We start from the raw sequence: 27,841 nt of genomic DNA, 5'->3' as shown, positions 1-27,841 counted from the left end.
TGAGCTTTTAGAAGTTCACAAAAATCTAATGTTTTTAAGAAGTATGTTCTGAAATAATGATTTCCCTAAGACTAAGAGTAAAAATAGACCTAAGGAATTATGGCCATCCTTAAAAAAAGAATTGGCCAAGAAAGAAAACTCCACCACCTGAAGACAGCCAGCACTCCTTGAACCATGGCAATAAGAACAAGGCTCTTGAGCCAGCCACCATGGCAACAAGGCTCTGGAGCCAGAGGCTGCATTCTGCCACGGGGCTAACCAGAGCATTGTTTGAAAAGAGATGAGTTCTACACATCATAGGCAGTTCCTGGGCCTCCCCTTCGGCACACCACTGCTGTGCTGAACTCAGGCACATCCGGTGTGCCCCACCACGAGGAAGCCCATTAAAGATCATCGGACTCGGGGATGGTGACTGAATTCTTTCGCAGGGATTCTAATGAAAACGCAGTTGGAGATAGTGGTCTGGATTCCGGGATGTGTTCCATTCTGTATTTCTCGATGTACGGTGCAGCAACTTCCCAAACCTGAGAGGCAAGGAGGGAAACACAGTCAAAATATGGACAAGGTTGTTTCCCCATGCTATGAAGAAATCAGAGCTTCACCCCAAACCAAAGCGCGCTCCATACCTGGTCAAACACATAGCAGCTTGTTTGCTTATATTTTGAGCCATTTGACACACTCTGTGTTAATTAGTTGCATTAAAGGATTTTAAAAGACAAAGTCCAAAACCAAGCTCACATCATAAAGAGTTTTAAGCTGCTTCCTACTCCAGAGCCAAACAAACAAATCCACAAAACCAAACAGAACCTTGGCAGCTCAGCGCGAGATTCTAGACGCTTACTCAGGGTTGATGATAGGACAGTGCATGAGGCTTGGGAGCTGAAAGGTGGTCCAATGAGTTCCTCTGAGGTTGTGTTTCTATGGCCACCAGTATGCAAATACAGCCTGTCTCCCAGCCCCATAAGCATCCCCTGGGACAAGCCAGAGTCAGCTTCCACCTTCATCTGAGAACTATGGGATGGAAGCTGAGTTTGTATATGATGATAAGACTGTCACAGGCATGGCCAGGTTTTCCTCTTCGTCTACCAACCTGTTTCCTTAAGGCCCCATTTTCGGTGTGTAGTTTCTTTTCTTTCTGCCAATGGCCCCTGACAGCCAAGGAATCTTTCCTGTTCTATGCCCTCACAAAAGAAACTCTTAGCTCGTGCCATGGTGGCTCCTGCCTGAATCCTAACACCTTTGGTTCCGGAATATACTGAGGAAAGAAGACTGCTGTGAGCTTGCGGCCAGCCTGAGCTGCTAACACAGCATGAGATACTATCTGAAACAAATCTGAAAAAGAACATGTATTTTTCACAGGCTAGGCCCTCATGGAAGACGTGTTCCCTCAAAGGATGTGGGGTGCACCTCGAAATCAGAGATGTAAAGTTTCAAGGGCAAGTTTGTTCCCCCAGAACAAGGTCACAGCTCTAAGGGAAATCAAGAGATTCTAGGGTGGGACTCTAATGACTCTAAAGGTTTTAAAGCATTAAAACAAAATGTGTATGTATAAAAATGTGTGTGTGTATATATTTAAATGTGTGTATATATATAAATGTGTGTATATATAAAAATGTGTATGCATATACAAATGTGCGTGTGCATATATATAAATGTGTGTTTGTATATATATAAAAATGTGTGTATATATGTATATATATAAATGTGAGTATATATAAATTGTGTATGTATATATAAATGTATATATGTGTGTATGTATAAATGGCATATATGTAAAAGGTATTTTATGTATTGCATATGCATACACATTATATATGAGACACATATAAGTACATACATAAAATATGCATATGTATTAATTTGCATAGGGTGTATGCATTTTTTTGTTCGTATGCATTTTGAAAGCTGACCCGCCCTTAAGGTACCTGTATCAGTTGCCTAAGTCCTTGGCCAATATAATCAGAGGAGATAAGCAGTAAAGAAAATGATCTTGCTGAGCCAGGCAGGTGCAGGGACATGAGGGAACCCTGGGACTTTACAGCGTCTTCTTCACTTGGTGGTGGCAGTATCAGCAGGATGACGTGTTTTAGCAGGGCAGAGGGCATGTAGAGAAGGTTAAGGGGCTACCTTCATGAATAGTCTCCTCAGGAATACTGCCTCCACATTCATTCCATTTAAAACCTATTTCTGCCTCTAACCCTTCCACAGTCAGTATTTGGGTCCAACCTGGGCCTTTGGGGGGCTATCAGCTGGCACTAGTCACCTTGCAAATCAGCTCTATCCCTCTGTGTTCTCTCCCTGAGAACAGTCAGGAGAGAAAGGCAGAGACAGCTCTCCACACCCAGCCCCCATTCACTTTCCCACAGCCATGAAATCGTCAGCTTGCCTTTTGCTCCAGAAGTAGCCTGTGGGCTGCTTCGATATCCGGGGCCATGAAGCGATCTTTGATCCAGGGCCTTCAGAGAAAGCAGATCGAGCCATCAGCCACATGCCTGCCTCTGTAGAGATCCACTGTCCTGAAATGGAGTGGGTCCCGGAGACCCATTGACTTTACCTGACTACAGAGCGCACCAGGTCATAAACCTTCTCCAGTGGAGTGGTTGTTTTCAGGGGGCGTAGAAACTCTATGCCCTGGCAGGCAGCTAGGAGCTCGATGGCCAACACTAAAACAGAAACATGGAAGCAGCGGTTGGTTCAAGTCTGGCTTCATCCTGTGAAGCTGAAATCACTCAGAGTTGCAACTACCAGGAGTCAAGTACACGAACATGGATTTCTGTGTATCGAGAGAAAGAAATTGCCTGCCATTACAAACGTCCATTACGGACGGACGTTCACCTATTACAACCAGTGTTATGTGCTTTCCCCTTTTTCTTCTGCTTGCTTGACTTTATTTTAGTCCGGTCTGTTATTTGTTTTATTGGTCTTTCTGTTTCCTAGGGGGAGAGAAAAAAGGTGTTTTGTTGGATGGGTGGAGAGGATCTGGGAGGAGACGAGGAGAGGGGAAACTCCCCTCATATATATAGAACTCCCCTTATATATATAGAATATACTATATAAAAAGTTACTTTGAACTAAAAAGAAATAAAATATCCTAAGCAAATAAATAACAGTACTCTTTCAGTATATTGCAAATATATAAGCTACCCGTTACATTGGAAACATGTCTAGTGCTTTTACCTACCAGGGGGCTAATTTAAAAGCATGGCCTTGTCTCTAGAATTGTCTTGACTTCGTACTCTTTCCCTCCCTTCAGAACTCTGCTGCCCTGTGTTATTGAATGCGTTCCCTTTGACCCAGTTTCCTTCCTTCTTCCAGTCGGCCGTTATACTTCAAGCCCTCTTCCATTCCCCGATGCAACTGCTTCATCAAGACCACGCTCCTGCACCTCATACCCCTGATCACCTCCAGCTACCTCTGTACACAGAGCACAGACCGTCAATCATCCAGCAGTGCCTTCCTGAAGCACTTTGGCATCTGTTCTTGGATGTCCCGTGTCGTCACTGTAATGCATCCCGAAACAACTTACTTTTTCTATACGCTTTCCTTTTCCAACATAACATTAATTCATTCACCTCTCAATCTCTCTCTCTCTATATATATATATATATGTGTGTGTGTGTATCACACACACACACACACACACGGCCATATGTTATTCAGGTCTTAATGATGGGTTCTGCTTGAAGACGCCATTTTTGGTCCCTTCAGACTTGATCAGACTCTTGTATTCTCCTCTCGTAACTCTGCCCTTCAGTGTCTTGTTCATTACCACAAAGAGTTGCCAGGTCAGTCAGTGGTTGCTTCTCTGAACCTACGCTGGTTTCTGTAAGGGCAGGAGATGGGTGCATCTCGCCCACTCTGTTGCGTGCTCTGCTCAAGTGTCAGATGCCTTTCTACACTTTCCATACTCTTGTGCTAGTTACTCAAACAAGGACAGGGAGTGGGTGCTGTGATAAGCAGCCTTGTATCTCACACTTACAGCCAGCACTACTGGATTCCAGAATTTGAAGGGATTTGCCAAACATCTGTAATCAAAACAAACTTAAGTAATGGACATGCTTGTAATACAGCCGATTTGTACTTATTGCTGAGTCCCCTTTCAGGGTATAAACAGAGAGAACAGCACTAAATAACTAGGCAACCATTTACCGCCATGTGAACATTTGAGCAATCAATCCGAATCATATCTAGCGATATGGCCACGTTGGATGAGATCCTTGCCACTGTGGGAAGATAGACGAGTCTAACTATATCAGAGGTATTGAGTGCTATCAGAACAAAACAAAACAAAGGAAGGAAAAACGGTAGCTGCTGTCGTAGCTCCAGCCAAGGAAGATGTGTGAGAAGAAGTTTGGTTAGCTACGTGGTTGGAGTGAGAAGGGACCAGAAATCCTTGGAGTCAGAGCTGCTGGTGATGTGTTCCCTGGCGTCACAGGACAACACTGTGGTTCGAGGATGGAGACGGAATGAGAGAAGGGGGTGAGAGTCAAATACCAGATCGTGCCAGGCTTCTAGGCCTAAGGAAGTGGGGTGGATATGGTTTTGAGCGCTGGAAAGTAACTGGCAATTTTCGAGCTGGGGCATGGTGTGGCCTAAATTGCTTTTGTGGATGCTCGCTCTGTTTTGTAATGCGTGGCAAATGCATAGAAGATGAAGCAGAAGGAGGTGATGGATTCAGATGAACATGCTATGATAGGCAGATAACAAGAGCTACCGAGGACGTGAAGAAACGGGTGTCTTTAAGTTCAGCTGGCAGGCACATACCATTGTGCGCCCGCCATGGAAAGCCATGTCCACCTCCCATAAGGATGAGTGAAGAGCAACTGTTTGGCGCCATCATTCCAGTCCAGACAAATGAAAACACTCACCTACCCCCGAAATATTATCTATCAGCCAAAAGGACAAACAAACCAGTCTTTCCACCGTGAGTGAATCCAGTAACTGTGTTACTTAGGACAACCAAAGCCAAACAAACCAGCGCTAACACACACTAGACACACAGGACACACACTAGAACAGGAACAAACCTGGAAGCAGTGTGCCAGGTAAGAGAAACTGGACTAAAGGAGCACGTAGTGTGTGACTCCATTTACATTAAATGTCTCATAGAGGACAAATCTATAGGGACCTAAAATAGTGGTTGCCTAAGACTGGGGGAAATAGGGAGGATGAGGCGTGATGAACCGAAGACTACAGGGTTTCTTTTGGGATGGAAAAAACATCCACTCTTTTGGAATGTTCTAAGATTTCAGTTGCTCAATTCAGTGAACATAGTAGAACCATTCATTGAACCATACATTTTAAAGGGGTGAGGTGAATTATGATAGAATATAACTCTACAAAAAAATCAACTCACGTTATCTTTAGCCTATGCTATTCTTTCCTCGTGTGACAGAACTCGAGCAATTCTGTGACAGCTCAGGAACTTAGGGAGACTCTATCTACTGGAGGGCTGTACTCTCACCAAAGGCAAGCAGCAATTGGGAAGGCAGCGAGAGGGTGGCCCTAACACGACTCTCCCAGTGATTTATCTCTGACAACTGGGAGAGTCTACATCTCATTAAATCTTTGGAATCCAAGTCACAACATCAGAAATGCCCGAGGGAAAGAAAACATGAAAGCGAGATCAGGAAGAAGCTACCGGAAAATCCAGAGCATCCATCTCCTGCCAGAAAACTAGCCTGGCATCTGGCTGAGTCAAAAGTCAGAAGGAAAACAAGGGGTAGAAGATGACTCTAGAGTAAACGAAGCCTGGAACCAGGACAACAGGATTTAAAACAGGGCCTGAAATCCCCATTCGAACCAGCCCAATGGAAAGGCTGAGGCGCTACAGCCGGGAGGCTTTGAGTTTGTCTTTGAGGCTGATACCAGGGCTCGGCTGTTTAATTCTGCTGGGTGTGGTGTGGCGTCCCGGCTGAGAGGAAAGCATTGATAACAGGAGCTGAATGAGGACGGCACAAATCGACGTGTTAATGGGGATGTGGAAAATCCTACACGAAGAGCTACAGGCAATTTAGGCATGCTGGGAAGAAATGAGTCTTCCCTACGGAGGAACGCACCATCCGGTTGTCCAATACCAAACAGCCCTGAAAGCATACATGCAATTAACATGATACAGACCTGGAGGGTTATTGCTTCTCACTGGCTTGCTCCGTGTGGCTTGCTCAGCCTGCTTTCCTATACCATCAGGACCACCTGCTCAGGGGTGTCATTGTCCCCAGGGTGTGTTGGATCCCCTCAGCAATCAATAATCAAGAAAATGCCCCCCACAGACTTGCCCGCATGGCATTGTTATGGAGGCCTTTCCTCACCTGAGGTTGCTTGCTCCAAGATGACTCTAGCTTGTATCAGATTGACAAAGCAAAACAAAACTAAGCCAACCTGCACAGTAATCTTGACCAGACTTAAAATCACGTTGGAGACAAAACTACATGTGTCTGTGACAGCGTTTCCAGTGAGGTTCACCTGAGGGGTAAAGCCTCACCCTGAATGTGGGTGACACGAACCCACAGAATGGGGTCTTAGATTGAATAAAAGGAAAAAGCAAGTGTGTGTGTGTGCACGTGTGCTCACGTGCTCTCGTGTGTGCATAAATGTTGGGACTCACAAAGGCCAGAGGTGGTAGATGCCTCCAGGGTTGGAGTTCCAGGCAGTCACCTGGTCTGGATTCTGTTAACTGAACTTAGTTCTCTACCAGAGTCTTCTATGCTCTTAATCCCTGAGCCATCTCTCCAATCTAGAGTCATTCATATTGAAGAGGGGAAGTATATATGAACAACATGGAGATTTGTCTGAAAATAATCTGGGAAAACAAAAAACGGGGAGCAAACGTTTTGAGTCGGTTGAGGCTTGCTAGGGTTCAGAGGTCCTCTCCACTTCCAGATATTAAAACAAGCGAAGAACACCCCCATGTCATTAAAATAAAGTTACACAAGGAGTCAGATTGTCTCTGTGTAGTTCTGTAGTTCTTCATCTTCAGTGAAGGACTGAATCACTCACTTCAGTGAGGGCCTTTAGCCACACTCCCCCCCTTCTCCCTAGTGTTTCTGGGAGGGGCCAGAGGACCTGCACCCTGTACTTCAAGGGAGTTTCCAAAAAAACACTGACTCAGTGGACGGTGATTATTCCATTCCGAGAAAGACCCGGAAAACCAGTTTCCCAGTGAGGTCCACCTCCCAGAGCCAACTTTACCTTGTTCTACGTGCTCGATGACCCTGAGGGCCTTCCTGGCTGCCCATCCTCCCATGGAGACGTGATCCTCCGTGGCTGCACTGGTAGAGAGTGAATCCACCGATGAAGGGTGGCACAGAGCCTTGTTCTCAGAAACTGAAAGAGACCAGAGCAAGTGAGGCAGCGGCCCTAAAAAGGAATGCTGCCAAAACATTACACAGCTCCCCCAGAGTCTCCACGGCGTGGAAGGACCTCTCCAGGGATTCTTGGTCATGACCCAAGCACCAGATGGTGCTGAGCCACAGTCAAAAAAAAAAAAACGTACAGTTCAATGCATTTTTTAAAAAAAATTATTTATTTATGTATTTTTTAAAACATGCCTTGGTGTTTTGCCTGCATGTATGTATGTCTGTGTAAGGGTGTGGGATCCCCCGGAACTGGAGTGACAGACAGTCTCAAGCTGCCATATGGGTGCTGGGAATTGAACCTGGGTTTTCTGGAAGAGTAGTCGGTGCTCTTAACTGCTGAGCCATCTCTCTGGCCTTGACCCATGAAGCCAAGCAGAGCTCCAAGACTTTATATGGATAAGCAGTCCATGGAATACTCAAGACAGCCAGATGTAAGGTACAGCCACCATCGTGGGGTCTATGCAGCCGAGGCAGTATCAGGAGGATGGAGAGGCCTGACGCCACACTGGTTACAAATGGCAGATCTGGGGGTTAGATTCCACCAGATGCTTTTAATTAACCATCATGTTCCTAGTCCTTTAAGGTAGTATTGTTAAAGAAAATACAAGATGCTCAGCTAAATTAGGATTTTTGTTTGTTTGTTTGTTTTTTGAGACAGGGTTTCTCTGTAGCTTTGGAGCCTGTCCTGGAACTCCCTTTGTAGACCAGGCTGGCCTCGAACTCACAGAGATCCACCTGCCTCTGCCTCCTGAGTGCTGGGATTAAAGGCGTGCGCCACCACCGCCCGGCTCGGGATTTTTTTTAATTAAAAAAAAAGTTTGGTTGGTTCTGTTGTTGTTATTTTGGTTTTTGCTTTAGCGTAAGTCGATCCCAAGTCATTCAAATAGAACTGGGCATCCTGCATTTTTTGTGGTTGTTGAATCTGGCTACTCCATTTTAAGATTATGTACTGACGAACACAAGGTTCTTGATATGGACCAGCCACAGGAACAGAGAGAGTGAACTCGTGCGAACCCTGAGCCACCCCACTGCCCCAGAAGCCTAGTGACCCTCACACCCTGCAAGGAACCACAGTTGCTGAGGCACATCCCAGCCGCCATCACGGCAACCAACAGCATCAAGGCCAGGACCCCAGGCAGCCTCATACAAACAGCTCCTGCCTGGGAAGGAAGGTTTTCCGAACAATAAAGTGGTTCATTTCACTGAGATGACTGACACCAAGAAAGATTTGCTGAGGCAGGAAAGGTTACAGCCCCTGGCAGAATTTAAGCCCAAGGCAGCAAAGACGTAGCCTGTACTCTCATTATGTGGTAGAGATTCTCCATGCAGTTATCATCAGGGTTACCAGAATAATGAGAGCTGGGGAAAGACCGAGCGATCAGAAGGCCAGGCCCAACAATGCCCACCTTATCCTAGACAGAGGTTCTCCTCTTTCAACATGCAGGGGCCACTCTATCCTAAGCCTCCTGTGCAGGGGGACTAGAAAGAGGGTGCTGACACCCGGAGAGCAAGACAGCAAGGTAGACTAGTGAGACAGGCTGTGTTTGAGGTCACAGGCTGTGATTCCACAGGGGCCCTCATCCCAGAAGACAACCTACAGAGGACAGCAGGGGTTAGGGGAAGGAGAACCATGGAGATGAGACCCAAGGTCAGCAGCCACCTCAAAGAGCTGCAGCTTCAGTGACAACCCAGATACCCAGAGAATCTTATGCCACAAGATGGCAAAGAGAAGCAAGCAGGCGACCCACCCACGGAGGACTGAGCAGGGCGGGCCTGAATAAATAAAGGCCTATCAGTCATTCCATCAAGCGGTTTAGCTCTCCAACGAGGAAAACATGGCACGGCATTCTGGCAACAGGAAATAAAAAGATGGGCGCCAACGACCTGAAGGACTTGGTTTTCTGCCACTTAACCGGATGAGAAAGAACTATCTGCGTTATCTATGAGACACATGGTTAGAATAAATACTTTTAACCTAAAGATATCTCTTCTGGATCATGACAAATATAGGTTCTGTTGCTATCGCTGCTTATTTATTTATTATTTATTAAAGTCTGCTTTTTCTCAATATGCCATTAAAGATTTTTAAGTTGTTTCAAATCCGGTTGAGAGTTTTAAAAATTTCATTTTAAATCTGTAACAAACTTACAACTTAAGTAGCAAACCGAAAGTACCTGTTACTAAAGCTCCGAAGTGATGATGATGGTGGTAGTGGTGGTGCTGATAAAAAGGAGTTCGCGGAAGGGAGTGCATGAAGTTGAGTACCAAATATGGCTGCATTTGAGTTCTGCTCTACATCCAATTACTATGCAATATTGGAAAAGTCACTCAGCTTCTGGGGTCTCCAATTATTCGCCTGGCCAATGGTGGTAATAACAATGTCTCCTCCCTCCTGGTCCCGTTGCTATGGTTAAGGGACGGGAAATAAGCAAGGCCACTGGCACTAACTTTGTGACGGGCATCCTTCTCATGGGTTAGTTATCTACTCCTTGCAGTTTCAAATAGGAAACCAGCTGCCCCGAAGCTCAGTTTCCAGGAGGCATATTGCTTCTTGAAAGTGTTTATTTATTTATTTGTGTGGTTTTGGGGACAGGGTTTCTCTGTTTAACAGCCCTAACTGTTCTGGAACAAGCTCTTGTAGACCACACTGGCCTCGAACTCAAAGAGTTTCACCTGCCTCTGCCTCTGGAGTGCTGGGATTAAAGACGTGTGCCACCAACACCCAGCAGGAAGTATTTTTATATGTTAGAGCTCATCTTAACCTTTCAGTGGATAGTGTATCTAGTAGAAGATCTCCAAAGTTTAAGCATTCAGTTTGGTTCAACTTTTGCCATCAACTATAACTGTCTCTGTCTTTTTTTCCTCTGATCGTCTTTGGGGGAAAGCTACATAGACGAAGTTCAAATGTAAAGTCGGGATTGTTTCCTTTGGGGCCATTTTCCACTTCTACCTCACGGTTGCATTATTATCTTGCAGCATTACATGGTTTAGGTCTTATGTTTTCTAAGACAGTGTGAAAATCCAACCTGTTTGCTGTGCTAGGCGTGCGCGGTAGGATGCACAGGAAAGCGAAGCAGCAGGGCTCATTCCAAGGCAGAGGGTGATTCTTTGAGGGAATCTGGAAAGGCCCTCTGGGCCGGGGCTTGTGTTCTGACAAAGGGTGCTATCCTTACCCAGGGCTGCTGCGGTGCAGTGGGCTATCATGAAGCCAGAGTTCAGGCCTCCTTCAGCCACCAGGAAGGCAGGCAGCTCGCTGAGCGAAGGGTTGCACAGCCTTTCGATTCTCCTCTCACTGATTGCCGCGAGTTCATGGACGCCAATGGCCAAATAGTCCAGGGCCTAAGAGAACAGTTCAGTTCAGCTGGCCGGCTTCGGAATGTACTTCCGGGGTCAGGAGCCCAGTCAGAAAACTTACTTTGGCTGGGTATTCACCATGGAAGTTTCCTCCCGAAATCGTCTCTCCTCGACTGGCAAAGACCATCTTTCAAAACAGGTTAAGGCTTACGCATAACATTGTTGCTCACTTCAAGAGTGACTCCTACCCCCATCTGGTTATGTTTGGTATTGAAGTGGCAATCACTGTACAGATAGAGGGAAGATGACAAGTCTTCCCGGAAGCAGTGGTTGACAGGAACACACATACACACACACACCACACACACACATACACACCCCACACCACACAGACACACATCACAAACACACAACACATACACCCCACACCACAGACACCACACACCCACCATATAGACACACAATACACACACAAGACACAGACACACACATCATACACACACCACACAGACACACATCACAGACATACAACAAACACACTCCACACCACAGACACACACCACACAGACACACACCACACACCCACCATGTAGACACGCCACACACACACCACACAGACACACACCACACACCCACCATGTAGACACGCCACACACACACCACACAGACACACAACACACACATCATACACACACCACACCATACCACACAGACACACCACACAGACAACACATACATCCATACCACACACATACCACACACCTACCATATAGACACACCACACATACACCACACCACACAGGCATACACCACACACCCACCATACAGACACACACCACATACACCACACAGACACACGCCACACACCCGCCACACAGACACAACACACACACACCACATTCACACACACACCCCCCACCCCCCACCCCCCACACCACATAGGCACACACCACACAAACAAGACACACAACACTTTCACAACACAACACCCCCACACACATACACACTGACGGTAAATTGTGTGCAAATCATTGGACATCCATGGGATATGAAACGTTTTCTCTTGGGATCAGTGATGTCAACTCCCACTTTTCTACTCCACCAGTTTAGCACCTGTAGTCAAAAGCTGAAACCACTAACACGAACCCCTGGTTTAAAACCAAATTCTATTTCTCCTGTGGAGCTGCGAGCCCATGCTCCAGAGAAGAAGTTGTTGAATTGAAGATTTGGCTGATAGAGCGCCCTTCAAAACACCTGGAATAATCCATGCTGGGACTGTTTCCCCACTCTGTCCTTGGAGATCCTGCACCAGTGTTCAGTAGCCAACAGGTCCTACAGACCCCCTTCTGCGGGAGGGAACTCGGGACTCACCGAGTGTGATTACCCCTAGAGACAGTCTCGATCTATCGTACACTTTGTTGAAGCCAACAGGCACAAGGTAAAGCCAGTAAAAGGCCCTCCATCCTGGTTCCAAAAGCTTGTTTTCCCTCTGGGCTTTATGAACAATATATTTACCTAGTCATTATCAGGGTTTAAATGTGGCATGAGCCAACCTCTGAATGACAATATTTAGAAGAAAAATTGGGTCAGGGCTGGAGATGACTCAGCAGTTAAGAGCACTGACTGCTCTTCTAGAAAACCCAGGTTCAATTCCCAGCAACCATATTGCTTGCTCAAGATTGTCTGTCACTCCAGTTCCGGAGGATCCCATCCCCTGATGCAGACATACGTACATGCAGGCAAAGCACCAATGTACGTTTAAAATATTACATAAATAAATAATTTAAAAAAATAAAAGTTGTATCTATACTGAGTGTGTGCAGGCATTTTCTTGTCATTGTCCCCTAAATAATACAATAAAACAACCATTTATGTAGTATTTACATTGTACTAGGTGTCACAGGTAATCTAGAGAGGATTTAAAAGTCCAGGAAGAAGCACGTGGGCTATCCACAAGTAAATTAGGGATTTGAGCACGCAAAGATTTTTGCAATGGAAAGTATCCTACAGCCAATACTCCACACAGACATAGCCTTCTCTCAGTCCCCTGAATCCCTGCATTGACTGACTGCTGCTCTAATTTAGTAACTAAACATGTCGTATTATTCTATTGTTTCCCAACTTTGTTAGTCACTAGAATTCCAGCAACTTCCAACTTCCCTAACACCCACCTTTCTGCACTGGCTTCTCTTTACCTGCAGGGCAGCATGGAGAAACCTGTCCTCTCAGGGAACATCGGGACTAGAGGTACTCTCAACTAGCTAAAAATTCATCCACAATCAAGAGTCTTTTACTAAGAAGCTAGGGGACTTTTGGCTGAAGTTATGGCTGGGAGAAAATTAAATAAAAATCTGTCATCCATAACCAGCAAATTCATGCTAATCCTTTCTCTTTTAACTCTTGAGTTATCCTTAAGGGTCTAACTGTGCCGGTAGAAAATTGCCCCCGTACCACTGAAGAGAAGACCACACACACAGCATACATAAAAAAAACGCTGTTCCTTCTAGAATGCATGACAGATTCGTAATCCCAAGGATTAGTGACTACCGGTTTGAACTCATGAAGCGACCTCGGAGAACGTAGAACACAATCCTAAGGTAGGCTTACGGAAAAAGCACCCTCAAGCCTCGGTGAGAAGCCTGCCACAGCTGTTGGGTAACCCGCCATCTGCTCACCAGGGCTGTGAGCTGCTCTCACGGTGGCTCCCTAGGCGGCTTCTCTCTGACTGGGAAGAAAAGGGTTCTTAAGAGGCTTGCCTGTTTTCAAAGGCAGCAATGTCTCTGGGAAGACTGTACCCTGACTAATTAGCTCAGCTTCAAAGAGAAAAAAACAGACTCTCTAGGGGAAAGAGATCCCACAAAGGAGAAAAAGCCCCCTCCACAAGGAACGAAAGCGTTCTTAACCGTGTGTACAGACACGTATGCTGTGGCCCAAGTCGAGTCAATGACAGAAGGAAACCTCAGGATGGGGAACCTTACGTCACCGGGAACACTTTGATGTGCTAGCATGTCTTTTTCTGCTCGGTGCATCCTGCATCACTAGAACCAAGCTGCAGAAGGGAAGGCCAGCCTAGGAGGCACTAATCACAACCTCAGCAGTGACTTTCAGTCAGTGCCTTGGTGAGACATATCCACAAATGCTGCGTTAGTATTTTATGGGTCAATTTTAAAAGCTAGACTCAAAACCTACATTTGTATGTCTGCTTCTGTCACTTACCAACTCTGACCTAGAAGCCACCAAGTGTTCCGCTCCAGGAACATCTACCTAGAGACAGACTAATTCGACACAGACCCTAACACAGCCAGCTAGAGAAAGCTGCAACCGCGTAGAACATTCAAAAGATACAGGATTGTCTGTAGCACTGTTCAGTTCTGTAGTAATGATGTCCTTCACAAATGCTATGGTATCATTCACCACACCGTGGACCTAAAGCGCAAAAAAAAAAAAAAAAAAAATAAGGTATATGGTTAATACACAATAAGAATGCCAATATTCTTGTAAAACGCCGTCTCCAGTCCTTGCAGTTATGATCATAACAAGTATAATTGGCTTCTTTAGGATATAAAGACAACTGATAAGTTCTCAGTAAAACAAATTAGAATAAATACATTAATATAATATATAAAATAAATACAAAAATTAGACTAATATGTAAAACATTGCGGTATAGGAAAAAAGCACCAGCCCTAGCCATAAAGAATTGCATTTCCATGCCAGTGGTAGGATGTAAGCAAGGTAGATTTCTGGTTGAATCGGTGATTTGGGAAGCAGATAATGGCAGTTACTTTCTGTTCATAAGAAGTAAATAAGATACTATAGGCCTCTCTTGGACATGACTCGCAGAGATCACCCAGGGTTTGATGTCAAGAACCATAGGCCATCACACTGAAGATGCTCACAAGGAAAGCTGCCACCCTGCACCTTGCCCCAGGACGGACGGCCATAATACACTTCTGGCTTCTCTCAGGCCAGAAGATAAGATCTAGGCTATGATCTTGGGCAAGGAGGGTACTGAACCCCGTTCATCGGGTCCTGGATGCAAAATGGGAGAAAGTAGCAATTTCACAGTCGGGAAAATTCAATGAATTAGTATTCGGAAGGTACTGATAATGGAGCCCATCATTTGGAACCAATCATCATTCTTAGAATAGCAGGGGCTCTTAAAGCAGGACTTAGTCTTATGGTTCAGCTGATTTGGCAATTCTCCCGTAGACGTTTTTTTGAGCTATTCTTTAATGAGCTCGCCAGATAGCACTTGTTGAGTCATAGGCAGTGAGGGATTTGCTCGAGGGCAAACGCCCTCTTAATCTCTCCACCAGAACTTGAGTGACAGCTCAGTTCCTGAGGTGTCTGTAATTCCTCGTCAGTCAGATTATGCAGAAGCAGCTGCACCCACTTCTTAAAATTGTGTCAGAGAGTCATTTGTGATAGTTTCTACTTGACTGTAAGAGGAAGAAGAGACATGCCTCACGGACACCTGAATTCTGAAAGGCAGATTCCGTGATCACTTTCCTTTGAACATTCCTGACTGACTGACTGACTGACTATAGTTTTTTCCTACAGGAAGAGCCAGTGAGACTCTCCAATGCTACTTAGCCTTTGTAGTGTATCAACACAGGAGGTCAAAAAATGAGAAGTCTAGCTGACCCAGAAAGAAGCTGATAACCACAAGAGAAATGGATATAAAATGCATATTTTTTAAGAAAAGCAGCAGCAGCAGAGAGATTTGGATTACATTTGGCCACGACATGATTTTCTAAATCTTTACTCTTTTTCTACTTTTTTTCCCCCTCAGAATTTGGGGAATGAGCCTTTGCTGGTCTCCTGCTTCTTGACTTTACCTGTGGACAGCAGCGTAAGGTGTATGCATCCTGGACACGATCGCAGAACCTGTGGCTTTCTGGGCAAGGAAGGGCGGGGAAGGAGTTGTGGGGAAGAAAACAGCAACACATTACTAGTCTCCCCAACACACACAGCACCACGAGCCCACTCAGACAAACTTGTCCAGACCTGCGATTTCTGATGGGTGGTGATCTGAGTCCAAGAGGGACCGGAACCGGAAAGCAACTTCAATTTGCCCACGGTGAGGGCGGACTGCATGAATGTCTAGAATTGAAGGAGGCAAAAAAAAAAAAAAAGTCTGTGCAATTCTGATATCAGAATGAACCACAGAGGGTTCAGGACCATCCACGGTGCTGGCAGGACCCTCTAAAGTCCTGGAAGTTCTCACTCATCATACAGAATTAAATACTCCAACCCAAAGGCAAATTTTCCTGTATCTACACGATCGGCTCTGTTGTAGATGTTGGCGCGCAAACTGTTGGCAGAGTACACTTAGAAACGTGACACAAGACCCCAGGCCCACCCTTAAAGGACCTGGACTGGTGACAATGGAGAGCGTGTGCAGTGGCTTAATTTAACCAAGTCGTTTTTGGACATTTTCTGCTCTACTTATTAACACAGAGCCTTTGATATTCATTAATTTCTAGATAAGATACAGATACTTATATCATTTTGCCTTCCCAATTTTCTTATCAGGGCAGTTTCAATCTCTGTGTGTGAGTACATGTGTGTGTGTGTGTGTGTACGCGCGCACGCGTGCACGTGTCTGTCTGTCTATACATGCACGAGCACATGCACAGGTGCCCGAGAATATATGAATGTACGTATGGAAGCCAGACAGCAAGCGTAGGTGTCATTCCTTAGGCACCGTTCACCTTCCTTTCCCTTATTTTTCATTTTGGAACAGAGTCCTCACTGGCCAGAAACTCATCAAGGAAGCTGGGCTGACCAGCAAGCACCAGTGATTTGCTATGTCCATCTCCTGAGAGTTGGGATGTATTACAAGCACACACTGCCACAAGTTTTAAAATGTCCATTCTGGAGATTGAACTTAGGTCCTTGCACTTACAAAACAATATCTTCACCTACTGAGTTCTCCCCTCCCCCCTTTTTTTGGAGTTTCAAGCCTTACACGCTGACTCCTAAAGCAGTGTCTACTTTGGCATGCGCAGATCACTGGTGATCTGGAGCAGGTTGCTTAGTGTCTGTCTTCACAATGTCATTGTTAGCCGGGCCGTGGTGCCGCACGCCTTTAATCCCAGTTTGGGAGGCAGAGGCAGGTGGATCTCGGTGAGTTCAAGGCCAGCCTGGTCTACAAGAGCTAGTTCCAGGACGGGCACCAAAGCTACAGAAAAACCTTGTCTCCAACAAAACAAAACCCAGAATGTCATTGTTATAGGACCGAACATAACAGAACTCAGGTGCAGCTGTGGCAGTAGTCCTGGGTATATTAGGAGCACCTGCGTCTTCTCGCTCTTCCCTGCCCCCTCACCCCCTCCACCTTTGTCAACTAAGTCACCCTGGCTGAATGAGTAAATAACAGAGCCTGCTGACCAGTATCGAAGGCTTTGGTGGTGCCCTTCAGCACCTCAAGGGTCAAGGCAGCCACAATGTCAGCCTGCCGGGCAATGGCGCTGGCTCGCTCCACAGCCTCGCAGCCCAGGGAAGTGATCATCTGGGTCCCGTTAATGAGTGCCAGGCCCTATGGGAAAGGGAGAAAGGTTTCTTGTTTTTTGTAACGAACCCACAGACAAGGAGATCTGTTCTTGTAGGAGAGAAACTGGCCAGTTGACCGAACTGGGTGTCTGTGTTTTCACACATGTGGGCCAGTCCTGCATATTCATGAGCTTGAGTGGCATCTTATCTGGTGTGTCTGTGTTTTCACACGTGTAGGCCAGGCGTGCATATTCATGAGCTCGAGCGGCATCATATCTGGAATCATTAGCACAGATCTGGCCAAAAGGTACCTGTTGACTTCCCTTGTCAAGGCACCGCGTGGCCCTGCACTCCGGAATACGTGGAACATCTTCAACCCTCTGTGCTATGTTGTTTAATAACTTCCCACCACCATAGACAAGACACCCTAAGACTACCCTGGTCCAAAGTTCCATCATAGACAAGAAGACTTAGATCCTGAGACTATTTTGGTCCAAAGTTCCATCACAGACAAGACATCCTAAGACTATCCTGGTCCAATATTCCATCATGTTCAATACATCCTAAAACAATCTTGGTCCAAAATTGTGGCTGAGAGCATCTTAAGGGACCTTGACTAAGCAGTTCTTATTAAAAACATTAGAAAACTATATTTGAAATTTATGTTCTTGGAGAACCCTCGGGGACTTGTGGCGTGACTAATCTTAACTATTCACAGAGGAGTCCTTTTGTAGCTGTCAATCAACACATAAACTGTGTTTAAGGAACTGATGAGGCTGCCATTAAGGATGAAAACTGCATATGTAAAGATTTGCTCACACAAACAAGTTTTTCTTGACTGACTTACCTCTTTTGGTTTCAGAACAACTGGTTTCAACCCGTGGGCTTCTAGGACCTGTTGAATGATTAAAAGCATGAACATGGTTATTACTTGAAATACCAGCTTATTTATTTCATACGAAGCCCAGTGAAATACTCTAAGTTCCAAAGTTTGTATTATAAAAGATTATGCCTACATAAACTGGTTCTGGCCAGGTTCTTGGGGCCAGCATCTATGTCTATTTAGTGAGGAAGCAGGCTTAGTTTTTTAAATAACTTGCGGACTTTTGAAGCAAGAACTTGGTTGCCTACAGAATATGTTTTGCGCTGGGCAATGGTGTTGCATGCCTTTAATCCTAGCACTCAGGAAGCAGAAGCAGGTGGATCTCTGTGAGGTCAAGGTCAGCCTGGTCTACGGAGTGAGTTCCAGGGCAGGCTCCAAAGCTACACATAGAAAGCCTGTCTCGTTTTGCTTTCAAGTTCCTCTGTGTTGGGTATCAGTCTTTGAGACGCCTCACCCTGATAACTCTGGGTTTCAGGCTGGGCTCCAGGCTAGCTGTCTATATGCATGCTTCTGCATCCAAAGCATGACCTCAGATGGTCCTTTACCCTTGTTTCTGCATCCTCTGTTACCGACAGGCTTAGAAGCAAATGTGTGCACACCAATAAAAGGGAGGTTATGGAATTCCCTCAACTACGTAGAGCCAGAATTCCAAGAGGAAGGGGGCAGAATACGATTTCTCTCAGGTAACAGAAGTAAAGGCTGCTGCTACATGAGATTCCCCTGGTGGGGGAAAGGAAGATGGAGTCAAAGTGGGAGAAAGACAGAGAGCTGCCTCTTAATTAACTCTGTCCATTTCTCAGGGTCTGAGTACTTCTCACTGCAGGGTGTTGAGCTGGGCTGAGGGTACACACAGTAGAAACAAAGAAGCTCAGGGCACCCAGGCCACACAAGGGCTGAGTGCTTGGGAAACAAATAAGACATAACCACCTATGTATGGGTGACTTGGGAAGAAAGGAGCAGAGGAGCAGAGAGAGTGGATTCCTAGAGGACTTCTCAGGATAAAAGAAACAAATGGGAACAAAGTGTTGTGCCTTCTGCTTAGCCCAGAGCACATTCCAGCTGCAAGATAACTCTATAATTTCTGCCATAGAAACCCTGGGGTGGGATGGGCTGTGAGGATCACATGGAAAATAACACTCTTGAAGTCAACATCTTTATCCTAAACATGAGGAAAATGCTAGAAGTTTAGCCAGGGTGGGGTGTGTTTGGATTTGCTGTTGACCAAGGGTCAGGCTGGCTGCCACATTAAGGTGGTCGAGGAAACACTGTCCACAGAGACAGAACCAAGATAGGTTGCACTGAAGAAAGATGACCTTGAACTTGGATTCCCCCAAAGCCCAATCTAGTTTCTTCTTCCTCCTTGGTCATCTGTCTGTGTGTCTGTCTGTCTGTCTGTCTGTCTGTCTGTATCTATCTATCTATCTATCTATCTATCTATCTATCTATCTATCTGTGTCTCTTTTATTTTTAGCTTTTTTTTTTTTTAAAAAAATATGTTCATTGGTATTTTGCCTGCATATCTGTGTGAGGGTGCCAGTCGCCCTGGAACTGGAGTAACAGACAGTTGCGAGCTGCCATGTAGATGCTGGGAATTGAACTCAGGTCCTCTGGAAGAGCAATCAGTGTTCTTAACCGTTGAACCATCTCTCCAGCCCCAATCCTCTGTCTCTTTCACTTACTGTTTGGGTGCCTCATATCTACTCACAGAGGACACTTTAAACAACGCGGTGGGATGCTCCGCTGAGATTTGCTCAGGAAGAAACCATCACAAGCTTCATGTAAAACATGCCTTCCTGACAAACTCAACAGGCTGTACTTTCTAGAGACCACACAGCAGGCTCTGTCTTTCATAACTCTCACCTGTAAGACAAGCTCCCCAATACAATTGTGACTCACTGTGACCTCCCCAGTGGGCATCAGCAGTCTCGTGAGTGCAGAGCAAATTCCTGAAACTAAAACAAGTGACTATAAGTTCCCATCCAGATCCGCATATCTTGGATGCTGGCAGGGGAATATGGAAGTCAATATTTCCTAGTTTGACTCATCTATAACTGGACAGCCATGAAAGTGTGAGAGAACACACGCCTGTCTCCCGGCTCCAGCGGAGGAGAATCACTATGGAGGAAGCTGTTACGTGAGGCTTACGTATTTAGCATCAGCCCAGCCGCTCTTTGGGGACCACATCTTTCCTTCTCCAATGAGTCCCAGAGCAAGATGAGAGAGAGGCGCAAGATCTCCACTGGCACCCACAGTTCCTTTCTCTGGAACGTAGGACAGGCAGGAGGCTGCAAGAGAAGCAGGCATCAGTGACTTCAAGAGGGCTTACACCATTGTAATTATCCTTGCTTTGCCAGTGAGGACAATCCTCATTTCCAACAGAGTTTAGAGTCATTTTGAGAATACATATCCAAGAATGATCATTTCAGAGGCACAACTAGGCAGTACTTGGGAGGCAGAGGCAGTTGGATCTCTGTGAGTTCTAGGTCAGCCTGGTCTATAGAGTGAGTTCCAGGATGGCCAGGGCTACATAGAGACAGGTTTTTGAAACCCTGTCTCAAAAAAACGAGAGAGAAAGAGAGAGAGAGAGAGAGAGAGAGAGAGAGAGAGAGAGAGAGAGAGAGAGAGAGAGCAGAACCAGCTAAGTTGTTATGAAAGAGGTAGGTGAGTGTGGAGGGAGGGAGAGAAGAAGGAAGGAAGGAAGGAAGGAAGGAAGGAAGGAAGGAAGGAAGGAAGGAAGGAAGGAAGGAAGGAAGGAAGGAAGGTGTGTGTATGGAGGGCAGGCTTCCAGAGGGAAGAACATGAGGCTCGGCTGTCATGACGTCACTCTTAGGGTTCTAGCAGTATCTCAGAAACACAATTATAAACTAGCTGTTGATGGTCCCATCCTGGTTTCTAAGAGCAAAACGTTAGAAATCATTAAGATACAGAACTAAGGGACATTCATGTGAGCAGATTATATGCAGACAATAAAAGCTGTTGGAGACTGCTTTGAAACATGTAAATGTTTACTTTTTACAAAAGTAAAATGTCTACCTTAGAAAGAAGGACATGGCACACCTTCTTGATGTCGGATGTCCTTCTATATATGTGTTGCTTTTAGTGGTTAATGAATAAAGCTGTTTCGGCCAATGACTTAGCAGAGTAAAGTCAGGCGGGAAATTCGAGCGGAGATACAGACAAAAAGAAGGCAGAGTCAGGTCAGACACCAGCCAGCCTCCAAGGAAACAAGACATGTAGAAAATGAGGCAACGCCACAGCCACGTGGCAATGCATAGACTAATAGAAATTGGTTAGGGGGCTGGAGAGATGGCTCAGAGGTTAAGAGCATTGCCTGCTCTTCCAAAGGTCCTGAGTTCAATTCCCAGCAACCACATGGTGGCTCACAACCATCTGTAACGGGGGTCTGGTGCCCTCTTCTGGCCTGCAGGCATACACACAGACAGAATATTGTATACAGAATAAATAAATATTTTTTTAAAAAAGAAATTGGTTAAATTAGAATATAAGAGATAGCCAGGAATACTCCTGAGCCAAACAGCGTTGTAATTAATATAGTTTCTTGTGATTATTTGGGTCTGAGTGGCTGGGAAACAAAGTATTGTCTCCATCTGTACACACCAAAGACCAAAGTACTAATACCGTAATTGTTTAACAATAACTTTACAGGCAAAACTCTCTGTCTCCGGTCATTCACTTACCACCCCATACACTATGCCCACTCATGTATAAGCATGTGCAATTTTTTAGAAATCTCCCCAAAAGTTACCCCCTAAAAGGAGGCTTCTGTTTCCTAAAATAAAGCCCTCTCGTGGTGACTGTTTTCATAGTTGTTGCTAAATGACATCAGTCAGACACGTCAGTGCCAACCATGGGCCAGTTTCCAGACTACGGGTGACCTGGGGAATTCTCAGAGCATCGGGGACCCCGAGATGCTTTAAATGCATCTATCATTCAAAGTCAGAGCTCTGCTGTCTTGGGGTTTGAGGCTTGTGGTGGAGCCGAGCTTGTAGACGTGATCACTACAGATCTGTGTAAATAGCCCTATAGCCTGTAGACTGTGACCTTCGCTAGTCAGTGTGTCACACTTATGAGTCCCCTGGGCCCTCTGCATAGCAACTCAGGTGTCTGGTCTTCTCTGCGTGACTGTGAGACCTTGCGTCTTTTCCCATCCCTTTCCCTGAAGGAGCCCTAGGATTCTCATCGACCTCATGTTTTATCCTTAGCTGTGTAAAGGGGCAGCTTCCTGAGCCTTGCAAATCTGGCCTCCCCTTTAAGGACTGAGTTGCATGGCGTCATGTCCTATCCCACAGTGGCCTTCATGGCTAAGTCAATCATTAACCTCTTCACATTTTGACCTACCTTTTTACAAAGTTAACTTATCCATCATCAGGCGGCGGGGGTGGGGGGCATTAAAAGTTCAGATTCCTGGGTACCAACTGGAACCACCACCTTTGGGATGGACATACTCAAGGAATCATGTTTATGGATGACTTGGTGCCATTTCTCTGATCATAGATGGGCACCATTGAATAGCAAGTTCTGTGTAGGCCTTAACTTACTGGCGTACTGGTAGGGTTCATGTTTATCTCAAATGATACCACAAGATAGGCTGACATTTGTGGGAACAACTAGAGCTGCCATTCTTGCTACTTGCCAACTGGTTCTCCTTCTTGCCAAACCTGTTATACACTCATCTTGATTCTTTTCTTCTTAGCCTTGGCATCTAGTCATCCCAATATACTCTTTGGGGTGTGGCCAACTTCTCTGGAAGGCCCAATGAAGGAGTCAGTTCCTTACCATTAAACACTTCAATAACTTGTTTCAGGGTCTCCAAGGAAATCCCGCTGTATCCTTTAGCTAAAACGTTAATCCTTAAAGCCAAGAGCATCCGACATCTTTCAGGGCTGAGTGGTTTCCCAACACCTACAAAGGAGAATTGTCATTTTCTTCAAGAAAAAAAAAAAACCTCAAAACCAAATCCCTCACCTCCTGCCCACCCTCACCTCTTGGGTCTTTCCCTACTTTTTCCAGTCTTCTCTTGGCTTTCTGAAGCTGGATGGATGGCCCTCCTTGTTGCCTGTCTGGCTCCTCAAACCTTGTCCAGACTAAGCTAGAGACCCAGTTCTCCTTCTCGATTCCTTGCTAGAGCCCTTCAGTGAACCTCACCTGCCTACACCTGCCTACACACCTTCAGAATACTGCAGAGAGGCCTTGACACAGGCCCCTTCAGAGTGAGGGGCCCAGAGCTTATCCTACCTAGCTCACGCCCCAATACTAGCCTTCGTTCTTTCCCCAAAGCACAACACTCTCTTTATAGGATTGCATACATGCTCCTTTCTTAAGCGCATCCCTCTACCAGGCCCATTCTGTCTTCTGAGCTGCAGCACAAGGTTGGTCTGGTCTGACGTCATCTGCTCTCACTCCTAGGTCCCTAGCACCTGGCCCTTGGCGTGCATTCAGAACACATGAGCTGATGTAGCTGGTAGCACTACGCTGGTCAATCAGGTCATCTAAGATGATTTAGGAGGCACCCAATACTAGGAACAATTTACCTGAAGAATGGGAACGAACCAAGTTGACCTGAAGCTCCCTGGAAGAAAAAGGTAAGGACCCTCTTGGACATCTTGGGTGAACATGCTCCCTCGGCAGGGAATATGAAGGGAACAAGAGTTACGGCTTCAGATGGGCAGGGGACGGTAGGTCTGGTTTGCTCGTGACGAGCTGGGTACAAGTCAGCTCAAGCCTCACACTGTTCACCAAGATACATGTGGAGAGTGGCTGTCTCACAGGGTTGTGTGAGCATTTGTTACCCAAGGCTTGGTCTAAAGCAATGGTTCTCAATATATGGGTGGTTACTCCTTTGGGGGTCACATACCAGATATTTATACCTGCATATCAGATATTTATGTTACGATTCATAACGGTAGCGAAATTACAGTCATGAAGTAGCGATGAAATAAATTTATGGTGGCAGTCACCACAACGTGAAGAACTGTATTAAAGAGTCGCAGCCTTAGGGAGGTTGAGAGCCACTGGTCTCACTGACTGTCACTGCTCAATGAATGCCAATGTAGCCAATGTGAACCATCTTGGTGGAGGTGAAGTCGCAAAGTCGGGGCAGGTGGGTGGCAAGGATGTGCAGTTGAGACTTACTGTAGCTTATGGACGGGGATTACAGTTCTGGCAAACTTCCCAAAACCTGTAGTGATGCCGTACACAACTGGAATAAAAAAGTAAGCAGACGCCCTCGTGATTAGATGCGACGGAAGTTTTGTTCTAACGTTTGTCCATAAAAACAATGCCAGGACACCCAGAGGAAACAGTACCTGTCTTTTCTTTTATGATGCTGTCGATGACTTCCCTGGACTGCTGCACCTTCTTCTCGGCAGTTGAAGTGAGCTAGGAAAGCATTGGCCGAGTGAGCCTGTGAAAGTCTTCCGTGGCCGGTGGAAACGGCAGGGAGCTGGCCTCCTTTCCCTTCCCCACGTACCTTTATCTTGTAATGTCCCTTCCCCAAGTTGACCAGATCCTCTGTGCTCAGACTGTCCCCATCCAAGGCAATGTACTACACAGAAGGAGTGAAATCTCAGTGAGCTGGGGGGCAGCTTCTGAGGGGTGGCCCTGGACACAGTCTGATGCCGGAGGTATTTTATGATTATTACCATGAGGCATGGCCATGGTAATTAAAAACATGCCCGGCTTATAAAGAGACTGGGTAAGAAAAGTCAGAGGCCAGGCTCCCTGCAGTAGCGCCTCGGAGCTGGATGAATCTGTCCTTACATGTGGCATTCACTCAGGTACGAACCCTCTCCTCTGTAAAGGGAAGGGGTATTGTGTCACCAGACTTCATTTTCCCCACAGAAAGAAACGTGGCTCTCAGCTTACCCTTTCAGGCTCCCGGTATTTGCTGTATCTGAAGCCAGGTAAAGGAGCATACTGGCCAGAGTGGCAAAGCCCCAGTCCCACCATGGCAGGCCCAGCCCCCAGTGTGGACTAAAGACGATGCAGAAAGGATACAGGAAAACTCCTTCCGGCTGCGAGGGAATGAAGTCGGGAGACATTACATCGCCTTCAATGACTGAAACGAGAAGGGGGGAGAAGAGAGAGGGGCCTTGCAGACCATCTGGACTGGGGCCAGACCCAGGAATGGCCCCTCCATGCACTGAGCTCGCACTGCATAAACATGGCTGCTGCCACGTGACTTCCTACATTTATTTTCCCATGGCCTTCGCGTCTCTATGCGGGAAAGCAATAACACAGACAGGCCCGCTAGGGGCGGTAGGTGGAAGATCAGTTCTAGCAGGCTTCCACGCCTGCTCCGGTGGTCATTTCTTCTAAATCTGCAATCTCGGCACCCCTGTGCTGCCAGCCTCAGGCATGAGGAGGTTTATCTGATGGCAGAAGGAAACTGATTGCAAGGGGATTCAGATTTGCAGCTTTGGGTTCAAGTGCAGTCTCTTGTCACCTAGGATCTGCCTCTCTACATCTGCAGCAGGCTGAGGACAGGGCGAATGAGAAGCTTAGCTTGAGGCTCCCCCAGGCCAAGTGCGCAAGCCTATTTTCCCGGTCATTTCCCCTGTGATGAGGGTGACTTCCCGCAGTTCATCCCGTTCCCCTGCGGGCCACTTACCCACTTCTACGAACTCATTGTCCTCCAAGGCCACCTCCAGCAGGTCCTCATTGTCCAGCAGGCCCAGGCCCTTGCACCGGCGCACGAGGAAGCGCACTTCATCCACCGAGGCGAAGCCGCCATTGTCCGGTTTGTTCTTCATGTAGCGCCTCACAGCCTCGCGGCCCAGCCAGCCTACAGAGAGCTTCCCGTCCTTGCAGGGTACGGCCAGCCATTCCCCACGCACGTGCACCGTGTACCTAGGCATGGCTCGGACACTGGAACAGCCCTTCTGAGCAACAGACCGCTGGCTCCTTCCCTACTTGTCCCAGACTGGAGAGCCTTTATCCTTTACCCGGGAGGGGAGTTGCCTGCTGGGGTGTGGTTGGCAGGGAGAGACTGAGAATGAACTGTCAAAAACACACCCCTTCCCTTGTCTTTACTCATTCACACTTTGAACAAATATTGATTGCTGTCTCTGGTGTTCTTTTGGCCTTTTTGAAAGCTGAACTAGGGGCTGGAGAGAGGGGGTGTGGGTAGGTGAGCCCACCTTCAATGCAACCGTGCAGAGAAAGACCAGGGGTCTCTTACCCTGGAGCTCTGAGCTGGTAGCCCACCTGACCAGGATCCCCAAGTTCTCTCTCCCTTTCTGAGGTCTGCCTTGAGAGCTGCTCATAAACACCATGTTCCCCTCTTCGGGGAATTACTCAATTGGTAAAACGCATCCCCTCGGTCAATTGTGACACCCAGCAGTGTGGCAATCCTCATTCAATTATTTATTCACTCCACAAACACGAGTTGAGCAACGCCTCCCTGACACCCATTTGTGCTTTTGAAGCTGTCGCTCCACAAGGGAAGGCTGAGAAGGCCAGAGATCACTTCCACAGCTAAAGGATGTGTCTAGATGTATGACCAGCTTCCTGACCTGGGGTAGTGAATTATCAGCTTGTTTTCTCATCCAGAAGCAAACTGTTTACTGTCATGCTTTGAAGCATCTATCCAGAATAAATCCTGGCTCTGTGGTTTATTTGACTCCTCTGGGCTTCAACTTTCCCACCTATGAAATGGAGATAACACTAGAACCTATCCCAATGGGCAGCTGGAAAAGACAAAGTGATTTCTCATGTGCCAATCCTGGGGCCACTAAGGAAGTGTTTGGGATTGCTCTCACTCTGAACTTTAACACGGATCCCACCTTCAGGACACGGCCTTCCGTCTTCCTTACTTCATCTCTGCCCATGAGCCTGACTTCAGGTTAATCCTTTCTTCTCCCCCTGAGCCCCACTGCTTGCGAAGCTACCCTATTGCTCATATGGTTATGCTCAGCAGCTTCAAGGTCCTTGGTAAGCCCGAATCTAGGCCTATATCGGGGATGAAACCCATGCCCCAAGTCCTTATGCTGGCCTGTCATCTGCTTACCCCAGCAGACTGTTGCAGCAAGTCCTGTGGTCATGAAGGTGATGGATGGATGGCCCCACCCTTGGACTCATGCCTCTCCCAAGGGAATTCCCCACACCTTCCCTTCTCCTCAATTTGCATTTAATTCCCAGACACGTCTCATCTTTTACATTTCTGGGAAAACCATGACTGTCAGATGTAACCCACCTTCATTCTGCCATCATTCATTCATTCATTCATTTGTCCACCAAGTCCTTTCTGAACACTTGGTAGGTGCCAAGCTCCGTTCCAGGTGCTGCGGATGAAATGAGGTCTATTTACACACGAGCACATTCATGACTTGGTTCTTTCTCCCCATACCCCTCCAGTTTCCTTGGCAACTACTCTGTTGTTTCTGTTGAGACTTTTCTTAAACCACCTAAGGCTAGGTGGGCGGAATTCTTTTCCAGCCTACATTAGCACAACCAGTTTTCTGTTTGTTTGTTTTCTGCATCATGTAGAAAGTCCTCTCTTTTTACCTCCTCTGGTGACGGTGTGCGTTTGATCTGTCACAGAGACAACTGGGAACATAACTTGAGCCAATGTGAACTCTTCCTTGGCCCTAGGTAAACCTATAGAGGGATGTGTCTTTGGCGCCCCCTGCCCATTCCAGGGAGGAAATACAAGTGAGAGTGGAGAGCTGGGAAACAGGATTACCCCAGGGCACAGGTAAAGCCAAGGGAACACAACTGTTAGGTAGAAGGAGAGCAAAGTCTTAGGATTCCAGGATTGTAGCTTCTGATGGCTGCCCCATCTTTGGGG

The 27,841-nt window shown here is 46.5% G+C and overlaps 1 protein-coding gene across 1 annotated transcript; it reads right to left on the bottom strand.

The window, feature by feature from the left end:
* Positions 1 to 136: 136 nt before the first annotated feature.
* On the bottom strand, positions 137 to 25,910 carry Hal (histidine ammonia-lyase). Its single transcript, XM_057758056.1, has 20 exons — positions 25,664 to 25,910; positions 25,051 to 25,111; positions 24,919 to 24,946; positions 24,524 to 24,598; positions 24,360 to 24,432; positions 24,187 to 24,253; positions 23,586 to 23,623; positions 22,831 to 22,956; positions 20,179 to 20,318; positions 17,998 to 18,045; positions 17,049 to 17,196; positions 15,663 to 15,758; positions 15,494 to 15,552; positions 13,998 to 14,078; positions 10,774 to 10,839; positions 10,532 to 10,697; positions 7,192 to 7,326; positions 2,555 to 2,663; positions 2,387 to 2,456; positions 137 to 524 (listed from the first exon to the last, which is right to left on the bottom strand). The coding sequence occupies exons 1-20, from the start codon at positions 25,908 to 25,910 to the stop codon at positions 384 to 386; spliced, it is 1,974 nt and encodes a 657-aa protein (XP_057614039.1). The 3' UTR covers positions 137 to 383.
* Between the last annotated feature and the right edge of the window lie 1,931 nt (positions 25,911 to 27,841).

Source organism: Chionomys nivalis, chromosome 25 (genome assembly GCF_950005125.1).
Source record: "Chionomys nivalis chromosome 25, mChiNiv1.1, whole genome shotgun sequence".
Classification (NCBI taxonomy): Eukaryota; Metazoa; Chordata; class Mammalia; order Rodentia; family Cricetidae; genus Chionomys; species Chionomys nivalis.
Note: the sequence above shows the minus strand (reverse complement) of the source record. Positions and strands in the feature narration are given on the sequence as shown.